This window comes from Prosopis cineraria, unplaced genomic scaffold, assembly GCF_029017545.1.
Source record: "Prosopis cineraria cultivar Desert tree isolate PC_DT_omini unplaced genomic scaffold, ASM2901754v1 PC2, whole genome shotgun sequence".
In the NCBI taxonomy this organism is placed as follows: Eukaryota; Viridiplantae; Streptophyta; class Magnoliopsida; order Fabales; family Fabaceae; genus Prosopis; species Prosopis cineraria.
The window spans coordinates 19,921,215-19,933,867 of NW_026555333.1; the positions used below are offsets into that span (position 1 = coordinate 19,921,215).

The window sequence follows — 12,653 nt, forward strand, 5'->3', positions numbered from 1 at the left end:
TATATAGAGATGGATGGAGTGCGTATATTGAGAAAAAAAAAAACAATCATGAGTCCCTATAATTTTATTAAATGTTGCTTTTAATCCTTGTATTTTTTTTTCAGTGTTTTTAATTTTTATAATTTTAAAAAGATTAGATGATGTTTGTTTTTTAGGTTCTTATGATTTTTTTAGTGTTTTCAGTGATTATAAGAATTAAAAATATGGAAAAAAAATTAAAACTATATGAGTTAAAAGTGAAACTTGAAAAAATTATAGTGGTAAAAAATTGTGTTTTTTTTATTTCTTTTTCCGGAGTCTATGTGCTAGTTTTGAGGTTGATGGGATTCATATCTGCATGATGTTTAAGAGATACCAATAACGTCAAAAAGCAGCAGGTCCTTGGATGAGCTCTATATATCAATCAATCCATCAAAATTTGTGAATCAATATCACCATCGACAATTCCAACCAACTAATTTGGCTTCGCTAGAGAAGAGAATTAAATGCACATAGAATCACTAGTGGCTGGTTTTGCAGATTTAACAGCTACCTCACAAACATCGTCCCATCACTCACTCATTGCATTAACTTCAACATCTCACTGCTGCAGCCAAATTTTTTTTTTTCAATTGTGGAGGGCTTTTTACCGTGCTGTTGGAAGGGACATAGATCTAAGTATTTTTTTTTATTATTATTACAGGACACTTATTGAAAAAGAATTTTTTGATTCCTAATATAAAACACAAGGATAATTATTTATTAACATTTTTCAATTTTACCTTTATTATAAATTTAATTCTAAAGCCCATCATATAGTATATCTATCTCCTCCTATTTTTAATAAAGATAAAGTTGAGGAAAAATATTTTAAAATATTTAATGAGTTAGTTGTTATTCTTTAATTTTAATGAAGTGATTGGAATATAATATGAAGTGGAGTGAATTGATTGATCGACAACATTGTTAAAAGTGACGTGTAAAATCCTCATTAATCCATTTTGGAAAAAGCAACGTGGATATATACATTTATTTAACAGTTAATTATAAAAATGCCACTTGTCAATTTTTTACATCACGTGTTTTTTTAATAATTTGACGTAAATTAATGTGGTAAAAGTTATATTTTGGTTTAGTGCGTGTACTATTTGATTATCATGTTTTTCATTAGCTAATATTTGATGCATATAATATTTTCTAAATAATTGGAAATTGTATTGCCATCGAGCATAAGGCTTGCTATAAGGCAATATATTTTCTTATTTCATTTTTTTAAAAAAATTAGAAATTGCAACTACTTAAGCATGGGGTCTCGGTTGCCCCAAAAAAAAAAAAGAAGAAGAAGAAGAAGTCTTTGAACAAGATATCCTTATTAAATATATCATGCTTAAAAATATTTTTCTCATATATATAACTTATTATCATACTATTCATAAAAAAAGAGTAATATTGAAAAAAAAGTACTAATAGCTAACAGTTCATCTTCTGATGAAAAGTAACTTAGAAAAAATCATTAAATTTTTTTTAAAATATGACTTGTAGACTTTAAGTGGTATCTCATAAACTTATCTAAAAGAACCCTAAAGAACATGGTGCTCCCTAATCCCTTATATTATTATGTAATTAAGGTCCCTTCTAAAAATAAAAATGGGTCCAAATTATAAAATACCTAGTCAGAATGTTAAATAATATTTATTTTAATAGCTTTCTTATAACTCCAACAAATCATGATGAGATTCTCTCTATTAATTAAATAAAATATACTGGTTATTAAAATATTAAAATATTTTAAAACAAATAAAATGTTCTAGCAATTTTTCTTATTCTACGTAAAAATGTTTGAAACACATGGGCATGGTATAAGTGACAAGTGGGGCATGATTACTAAAGTTGTATAAAAGATTGGACGACGCTGAATTTCAGTCTAACAAAAAATCTGGTCTTTTTCATGAAAAGAATTGGTTTAGGCAACTTATAGTTTAGTTTTGTCCAGTGATAACCCAAAGATTAACAGAACTAGACTTAGTCCATAGGACTGAGAGATTGATCCTAGTAGTCTAGTACTTACTTAGCTATTTTTTTCTCCCTTTTTCCTCTATGAGATGGAATAATATATTTCAACCTAATAAACTTAATTAAGATAATAACAACACTTCTTTTACATAATAAATTCATAATAATTTTTAATAATAAGAAAAAATATTTTAATTGCAGTTCAAATGATTTAAATTTATAACCTCAACAAAAACAGCACTTAACAAACTTTAACAACACTATATTACAACAATAATTTAAAAATAAACCCCATAAATCTTCATACAATCAACTCCCTAGCTACAATTACACTTAAAGCATTTGTCAAAAATAAATTAATTATAATTATATTAAATAAATTAATAGAATCGGACTAGATCAACTGGTCTAGATACCCAGTCTCTTATCTAGTCTAATCCAAAAAAATAGTCTGATCTTTTCGGTCTTCTTGATCCTAAAGGACCAGTGTTTATACGAATTGGACAGGACAAAACCATCTCGAATCAAATTAGTTTAGATTAGATCGGAATATTTTTGCACAGTCCTAGTAATTACTCATCCCACGTATCAATTCAGCGTGCCAATATGACATATAAATTCAGTACGTACTTTGTCTTGTGCTCTCGGTTGTATTTTTGTATCGTGTTCGGATGTTTGAGGATTAATGAGTCAAATCAATACCAATAATTCTAGGAGAATGATAATAAAATTCTAAAATTAGAAATTTATGACAGTTAAATTTTTTATAATTTTAAAAAAGTATAAATGTTAATTTAAATAGTTATAAATAAAAATTTCAACTACAAACTAGAGCTATCAATTACCAACAACCTATCCTTATAGGGTTGGTCTTTGAAAAGCTAAGGTTTAAAATGGGCTAACCTTAATAAGTCTAATTATATCTCAAAATTTTCTCTTACAAAGCTTAGCTCTCGTCTTTAGGATTAAAGGGTTGGCCTTCAGGGCCTTAGTCCTTTTTTATACTTTTTTTAATTTAAAAATTTAAAAAATATATTTATAATTTTTAAAAAAGATATTATGCATAATAATATGTTTAGAAAATAAATTCAAGTCAATTCATACCATAATAAATATATAAAACTTAAACATTCAAGTCTAATGTCAAATAGTAATACAAAAAATTATACCAATAAAAATTAGACTTTGCTAACATTATCAGCTAAATCTTGAAGAATGAATGAGAGGGGGAGGGGAATGAGTCTAAGGTTTTCATTTTCTTTAGTTAGATACTTAGTCTTTTATTTTTTTCATATTAAAATTTTAAGAAAAGGGAGAATTACAGTTAGGTCCCACACAAGGAAATTAATTACTGTAATGTCCATTAACATTTGAACTAAGTTGCATTAACAACTAATTGTGTTGTCAATATAGTTTAGTTTAATTATCAATAAACTTTACAGTAATAAATTCTCTTGTGTCAGATTTCAATATAATTGTCCCTTAAGAAAAATAATAAAAGAGTTTAAAGGGGTTGGCTTTGGCTTTAAGAGTTGACCTTTTTAGGTTTGAATTACCATTTTCTATCTTAAAGTCCCAGCCTAACCCTAAATATTTACAATTTTAAAAGGATCAGCCCTACATGTTCAACCTTAATTGACAACTCTATTACAAACTAATAGTTATATTTAAAATGTAAATATTTTTAAAATTTGCTGTGTCGTTGTTCCAAAATTTTTTTTTTCTACCAAGTGTTTTTGTGTATATAGCAATTTGTTCTATTCTTACACAAATTATTTTAAAATATGCTATCCTATGTATATTAAAAATATGAACAATAACTTATTTTATATTCATATAAATTAATTAAGAATTTTAATATCCCATGTATGCTAAAAATATAAAGAATAATTTGTTATTTCAAAATGTGTACTTCTTTCATTCAAAAATATAAAGTATTTTTTAAAAAATTAGATGTTAAAAAATATAAGGTATTTTTAGTCTTTCGAGGTGTAATTATTGCCTTTTTTTTTAAGTGCTCCTATTGATAATGACTTTATATTTATTGTAAAATATTTAATAGGGATAAATATGAAAAGATAGAATTAGTTTGAAAGTAGATAACTATTTTATTGGAGATAAAATTTGATTAAAAATATCTTATATTTTTAAATGGAGGGAGTATTCTCTATGCAAATTAAAATTTAAAACAATGTGTTATAGATTATAATTTTTCACCCTGCCTATATAAATAACCATTTGTTATATATTAGAGAAAATTAATCGTTTAATTTCTATTAATTTGACTCAATTGTAATTTAGTTATTAAATTTTAACTTGTAATAATTTAATTCTTATAATTTTGACTTTGTTATAATTTAGTTCTTAACTTTGATTCAGTACAACTCAGCCCTTATATTTTAGAAAATAAAATTATAAAAATTAAACGTATGAATAATGTAACTTTTAATCCTTTATGTTTAGTGATTTTTTCAATTTGGCCCCTCAACTTTAATTTCTATCATTTTAGTTATTAATGTTTATTTTCATTACCAAGTTATCCCTTTAAATTTTACAAGACAAATTAGTCCTCCAAAAAAGGTGACATGTAAACTAGATTGTTGACGTAGTATTTTAAAATCATGCAATGCCATATCGATAATTAAGACTTAGCCATTTGTCTCATGTGGTTTTAATTTATCCACGTGTATATTCTATGTCAGCAATTTAATTTTCATATTATTTTTTTAAGGACTAATTTGTCTTGTAAAAATTAAAAGACTAACTTAATAATAAAAATAAACGTTAAGAATTGAAATGATAGAAATTAAATTTAAGAGACCAAATCAATAAAACCTCCAAATGTAAGAACTAAGAATTGCATTATCCTTTAAATTTATTTTAAAATTTTAATTTTATAATCTTTATAAAATTAAAATTTTTAGTAATTTAAAATATTAATTTCTAAATTTCAACATAATTTTATACTTTTAGTTTATCAAGTTATTTTAAAATTTTATTCCATTGCTTATGTGTCAAAAAGCCATCGGTATTTATTTGCTCCTACTAATTTGCTAAATAAAATAATTAATGTGGAACCTCAATCTTCAATATATAATTAATTCTCCAGACAACATATATAAAAATGAGAAAAAAATTAATTATTTTATCTTTATAGTTTTAATTCGATTGTAACTAAATTTTTAAACATTAACAATTAACATGATATAATTAAATTCTTATATTTTTGACTAGGTTAAAATTTCATTTCTAAAATTTAATTCAATGCAATTTAGTTCATATAGATTTAGAAATTTAAAATGAGTCCTTAACCTTTAAAAAATAATTTTGGTCCTTATAATTTTTACATGTAGCGAGTTAAAATTTAAAAACTAAATTTCAACTGAGTGAAAAATATAAAAATTGAATTATCTAGTTAAAATTCAGTTTATTTAGAAACTGAATTTTAACTAAATCAAAGCTATATGGCAGAATGGCAAAGAGGTATTAAAAGAATTAATTAGTTCAAGTTAAGTCTTAAATGTCAAATCTTAAAAATTTACAATTCAATCTCTCAATTTTATAACTGTATTGTGATGAATTTACAACTAATTTTTTAAATTTTAACATGATTGAAGAATAAAAAAAATTATTTTTTTATTAAAATTTAAAATATAAATTATAAATTCATCACAATAAAATTGTAAAATTAAAAAATTGAGTTGTAAATTTTAAAAATTTACACTTAAAATTTAATTTGAATTAATTAAGACTTTTTGTTATTCTTCCAAATTATATAAACTAAATAGGTGACTTTTCCGAAAAACAACGAGAACTGTGGAAAAGGATTTCAAAATAAAGAGAGGAAAGAGAGAATAATAAACAATTCCTTGCAACCTAAGGATTAAACTTCCACTTTTGCCATAAAGACAAGCAAAGTAGCTAAAATACAAGAGATGGTAGAGAACAGGGGAAGAAAAGACTTAAAAATATATAATTAAACCTGGAAATCCTAAGACTAATATAATTTTTTAATTTAAAAAAAAAAAAACTGGTTGTTGCTAATTAATTATGAACCATGACTAGTTGTCGTTTAGCTTCAATCCTCAGATCTTCCTTCATCCTTCTGATGAAATCATCAAATTTCTTGTTCATCTGCTCTGTGCTTAACATCCAATTCTCTTCTTCATCTTCCACGCTTTCTGCATCCACAATCTCATCATCATCTTCCAACCACTCTTCTTCTTCTTTCAATTCCAAACCCAATAATACGCCACTTACTTCATCAGCATCAGCATCAGCATCAGTGTCAGGATCATCTTCCTGCATCATTTCTGCAGCTATCTCACTAACTCTGATCACCTCATCTTCTGAAGCATCATAATCATGACTATAATGATGAAAAAGATCATCATGAGGAGGACTAGAGGTGGAAAATGATGTGGTGATGCCGAGGAAAACAAGGAGGCCGTTACAGAGGAGGAATATGCAGTTCTTGTCAATGGTGTGAGAGAAGATCTTGGAAGGGAAGGAGAAGGAGAAGGAGAAGGAGAAGTTGAAGTTGCAGTAATGAAGGAAAAGGGCAAGCAAGGAAGGGCCAAAGCAGACAAGAAGAGAGCTTAGAGAGATCATCACTGAAACTAATAACAAATGGGTTGCTTTAGTTTTGCTTGTAAGCTTAGTTTCACCCATATTTCTCATTCCTCTCTGTGTGATATGGGAGTACTGCAGTAGCAGAGAATTGCAGAGCTTGTGAGTGAAGTGTGTGGGATGAAGTTCAATCCATGTACGACACTCCTTATATATTCATCAACCTGGTTTAGTCTCTGTTCATTATTCATTATGTTCCAAAAATGGACACGGTTACATGAAGAGAAATTCCAATTTAGACCCTGAGTCATGGTTTGGCTGCTTTCGTACAAGTCAAATCTTTAAAAGACATTTGTGGTTCACAGTGAATGTAATTTCGCATGAGATTTTGGGATATTTGTCCTTCTCAGAAATGCTCTTCTAACATATTTTCAAAATAGATAATCTTTTCAGCACAATCTGTAAGATATTTTTGGAGTTGACTTGGTGATTAAGGTTTTACCAATGATGATTATTCTAATATTATTCTTCTCATTATTTCACTCATTAGATAAATTTCTTTCCCTTTCTCTTATTAATAAATGGTATTTTTGAAAGTTTATAAAAAAATTAATTAAAACTGTAAATTGTATATATTTAACTTCACCTGATTGTGTCAAAAAAATGTCTTATAAATTCTAAGAAAAGAAGTACTTTATGTTAAATTAGGGGTAAACATGGAAGTGTATTCAATTTTAAAATTATTATAACAAAGCAGCTAATTTTTAATTGGATAAAAGTATATTTTTGCTCTTGAAGTATTTTTTTAGAACACCTAACACTTTAAATTATTTGTTAAAACAATTTTGTCATTAAAAGAATTAAAACAGACTATTTTTACCTTTATCGTCAAACTTCCAACATTGATTGTTAGAAATATTAATTGGGACTCTAACATTGACTTCTAGAGAATTTAATAAAATGGACAAAAATGCTCTGTTTTAATTATTTAAAAAAAATTATTTTAATAAATAGTTTAGGATATTGGGTGCTCTTTGAAGAATATTTTAGGAATAAAAATACACATTTATCCTTCTTAATTTTATGGGAATTGAATTAAAATTAATTAACTTTATCCTGGGAGTGTTATTAGATTAAGAAGCATATAAATTTATTAAAATTTTGAATTATGTGTAACTATTTTGACACTTAAAAGTTAACATTTTGTTATAAAAAAAGAATTAACATTATAACCCCTTGAATTTTTAAATTTGCTTAGATAATCACTACATGATTTATTACTCGTACCATGCAAGCACCAACATGATATAACGGTGATAATATATTTTAAACTTTCTGTGTAAATAATCAATAATATCTTTCAACTTCAGATTATGCGTAAATAATATATATATTAAGTCAACTATATAAGTCTCATGATCTGTCATTCTGTAATGACATTAGGAGATTGTCTGCATAAATTGAAGAATCCAAATCTAAGGATTGAGGTTGAGGGGGATCCAGCGTTAATTATATTTCACACAAGTATTTGAAAAAAAAAAACTTATACACTTACCATACTTATTTTTAATTAAATCAAAACATGTATATCTTTTATAAATTATTTGATCTATAAAATATTTTTGTTATTAATAATATTAATATAATAAAATTTACATGTATTAATTTAATTGGATAAAAATATATTAAGTATATAACTCTTATTAGAGACTTGGTCTATCTAAGAATTTCTTAGTCTTATCAAAAAAAGTATACAAGTCTTGCCCTACTTAAAAATAGAATTATGTACTACAATTTATTTGAATTTACTAGGTAGATATTGTAGTCTCTATGAATTGTCTGTAAGGCCTCCTTTTAATTTCTTATCTTTTCTCTCTCTATTATTATTAATTTTAAAATTAATTTATATTTAATATTATTTAAATATCATGTTATTATTGAATGGATCATGGATAATGTTGTACACCGGGTCTCTCTAAAAATTTCTCCGCCTTTAATGTGTTTTCATGTATTTTAGTGAAAACCATGTTTTATCCCATATCATTTCATTTGATAGTTAATTTAATTCTTACATAGTTAAATCCTCACTATGTACAAAATTTTAAATTTAATTTATTTTATAAAAAATATGTAGATAAAATTAAAAAAAAAAAGAGTGAAGTTATATAAACCAAAGGCACTTTTCCATATACTCTCATATATTTTGATCAATATCTTTATTTGTTTTTTTTGATAACAAACCATCAGTAAACAATACTATCTACAAACTCAAATTCTAAGTATCTAGCCATATTGTGTCACCATCTCTTCTGCAACATTCCATTAACGCATGAAGGTTCAAACTTGGTAGGAATTGGTAGGGTTTGGATATAGGTGGATTTAGATTTGAATTTTAAATTTAAAATATTTTATTTAAAATTCATGTATTAAAATTTTTTTGTTTGGTGGGTAGGATAAAAAAAATTTAAATTTAATGACAACAAACAAAGAGATGAGAAATGAAAAACAAATGAATGAGAAGGCTAGTATGGCTAACATTTCTTTGTTTTTTTTTGCTTATGGGTGTTAACTTATTAGAGATAATCTTGTTTGAGACACAGTTAAAAATTAAATGCGGGCTCCTCTTCTAGGGGGAATCAAATCTTGATTTTTCATATTGTAAAAAACTAGCATTACTAGGTCCAGATGCCTCTTTAGTTAATTTACTATGGTTGACATTTCAAAAAATTAAAATCTATATGAGATTTGTAATTATAAAAAAATTATAATAAATATTGTTTTCGATGGAGATCCAAATCTATAATTTTTAATGAATTTAAAAGATGAATTTAATCCAAATCTAAATTCAAATCAGACCTGAGTTTTCTTACATGACTTAGACAATTGAGGTGTAGAAAAGGAAATGTGAAAGATAAAAGTAATCTATAATTTTTAATGAATTTAAAAGATGAATTTAATTCAAATCTAAATTCAAATCAGACCTGAGTTTTTTTATATGACTTGGACAATTAAGGTGTTGAAAAGGAAATGTGGGAAATAAAAGTGATGACTTGTCATTTGGTTTGGGAATAGTTATCTTGAGCTCCACTTACATGAAGGTGACCTCTCAAATGACATTATCTCAAATGGGATTTGGGACCAAGACCTGCGTGGAGGCAGAAGACAAACCACTAACAAGTGAACCAGCTTCAAAGTCACCCCACACATAATAAAATTAATTTAAACATGAATGCCTCATCCTTTGATTTAATCAATGGAAGGAGACAGGTCAAATCATGAATTTATATTCTCCTAAATTTAGCCACAATGGATTTATGTTCAGAAAAAAATACTATAAATCAAATTGATTATTGCATGAAGATTTATCTATATTTACATCATCATCATCATCATATATTATTTTATTGTGTTATAAACTATTATATATATATATACACACACACACACACACACACACATATGTTTAGATAACAAAATGACAATAATGTAATTTAGTTGGTTTATAGGTACTGGATTTGAGTCTGCGTTGACAGAAAAAAAGTACTTGAGAGAGTTATTTTTAATTGAGCTTAATAATACGCGAATCTACCCAATAAGATAATTATATTAAAAAATCAATTAACTAAAAATTTTATAAAAATGATATGATATATAAAAAAATTGGTTGAATGCATATTTTTTTAAAATATAAAATAAAAAGCCACAATAAATATCTAAATCTGATTTGTTAGTGGTGCATAATATTATATAGTTGTATAAACAATTAAAAAGAAAAAAAAAAGATACATGGGTGGGGTAATGAAGATGCAAGAGGGGACATAATTTTAAAGTATGATAATATGTATTTTTTTTTATAATTTTCTCCCGATCAATGATAACCTTAACTTGTAGTTTTAGGGATCAATTTAGAACAATTTTTTTGGGTACATTTTTAGATATATCAATATCTGCTTGACATACTACTTTTCTAAGAATAACAAGAGTGTGAAATTATTTGCTAAGATGTACAATGAATAGTTATAAATGATTAATGCATTTTTATTTGTAATATGTATTAATATATAATTCCTTCAATTTTGTGGGAGTTTTGCAAAGATAGCCCACATCATAGGATCAAACATAAATAATAGTTCAACCTTTTTTTAATTTAAATAATGGCCTTTTAATATTTAGCTAAAGTTTGATTGACAAAACTGCCCTTTAAAAATTATAATGCTCTAGATTTTGCAAATGCTTGAAGATCCTAAACATAAGAGAGCATAGCAAACAAATGAAGACTTAAATTGTTCATGATCTTTTATTTTATTAATTTAGGTATTTGATTCTCTATGATAAACTAAGAGCCCATAATTTTTTACAGACTGTATTTGATCCGTTTTGGTCAAATGATTATGTATTTTTTGTGTTACTAATACGCAAAACTACATCATTGATATACTATTGTATATCAATGATAAATAAGTTTATGTCTGACTGTCTGATTATGTTGATCTGTAATAGTATATCAGTGAGATACTATTATATATCACTGATACATAAGTCATATTAGTAAAAATTTACTAACATCATTTTATCTTGTAGATATAGGAATCTTAATCTCGTCATTTCTTATGATGTAAAATAGGATTCGAACACCTGTGATGTCAATGGTTTATACCTTGAAGTACTTAAGGAAGATACAACTTCATATCTTAATGTCATGGAAATTGTCTGTGAGAAATTACAGTTGAATGTAGGTCATGAGGTCAAATTGATGGTTTCTTTTGATATTAAAACTTTAACATATAGCATTTTAGAGGTAAAAAATGACAATAATTTGATATGGCATTTTAATTCATTGAGAAAATCTATTCTTTTTAACTTTTCATTAATTTTCTCAATTTTCAATGGACCTTTATCAATATAAAAAGTGTTTGAACCTTGTCATGAAAGAGCTAGTTCTTTAATTTCATGTTCTTCTGTATTTACCAATAATAAACATTATTGTGGAGCTTATGAACTTTTGCAAATGGATGATATTAAGGAGGGAGATGTGTTCTTTTATAAATTGGATTTTCAAAAATTTTTGCAAATCTTAGCTAGGAAGAGGAATTTTGAGTACAAAAGTCAAATGATTAGAGGCTTATTGTTGCTTGCAGTGTTGATGGTTGTAAATAGTATGTGCGAGCCTCGACAGTATCTTCTACTCAAGTTTGGGTCATTAGATGGTATGTTAGGGACCATACTTGTGCTGTTGATGTCGTGCGTGGTGACCATAGGCAAGCAACAAGTCTTATCGTTAGTGATTGTGTCAAGCAAAAATCATCCACAAGCACTTCAAGGTGTGAATCATCGACATAATAGTTGTTTGAATTCATGTTCTATCATAAGAAATGACAAGATTAAGCATCCACATATCTACAAAACAAAATGGTGTTGGTAAGTTTTCACTGAAATGATTTATATGTTAGTGATATACAACATTGATATACTATTATATATCAATATAATTAGACAATCAAATATAAACTTGTTTATCATTGATATATGGTTGCATATCAATGATGTGGCATTGTGGATCAATAACACAAAAAACATATAATCATTTGCCTAAAACAGATTAAATACAGTCTGTAAAAAATTCTGAACTCTTAACTTATCACAAAGAATTAAATGTCTAAATTAATAAAATAAAAAGTCATGAACAATGAGAGAATAACCTATGTTTTCTAATAATAATTCAAACAAAGTTTCATAATCAATTACAACAAATCATAGATTATGAACAAATGAACAATTATTCAATTAAGATAGTACCAACAGAGATGAATATGGTGAACGATAGATAATAGATCTCGGCCTACAGTTCAACTTCCAGAAACTAAGATATGATGATCAATCCTATAAGTATTGGATAATATTATTGAGAAATATTTGACCGTGATCCCCATGAAGCAAAAAAAAAAAAGGAATGATTATGAAAGGGGGAGAAATAAGATGGTTTTGTGTGCAAGGAATTGATTCAGTTAGCTAAAGGTTAAAAAATTTAGCAAAACATTAAAATCACTCAATTACACGAGATATATTCCTAGTCTAGTATGTGGAAGTTATTG

At 26.3% G+C, this 12,653-nt stretch overlaps 1 protein-coding gene across 1 annotated transcript; it reads right to left on the bottom strand.

The window, feature by feature from the left end:
- Positions 1–5,847: 5,847 nt before the first annotated feature.
- Positions 5,848–6,749, bottom strand: LOC129304109 (uncharacterized). Its single transcript, XM_054943754.1, has one exon. It carries the CDS (start codon positions 6,670–6,672, stop codon positions 6,037–6,039), a length of 636 nt encoding a protein of 211 aa, XP_054799729.1. The 5' UTR covers positions 6,673–6,749; the 3' UTR covers positions 5,848–6,036.
- Positions 6,750–12,653: the final 5,904 nt, after the last annotated feature.

Coding starts and splice junctions, on each gene's coding strand:
- LOC129304109 (XM_054943754.1), bottom strand. CDS start 6,672: ATGAGAAATATGGGTGAAACTAAGCTTACAAGCAAAACTAAAGCAACC.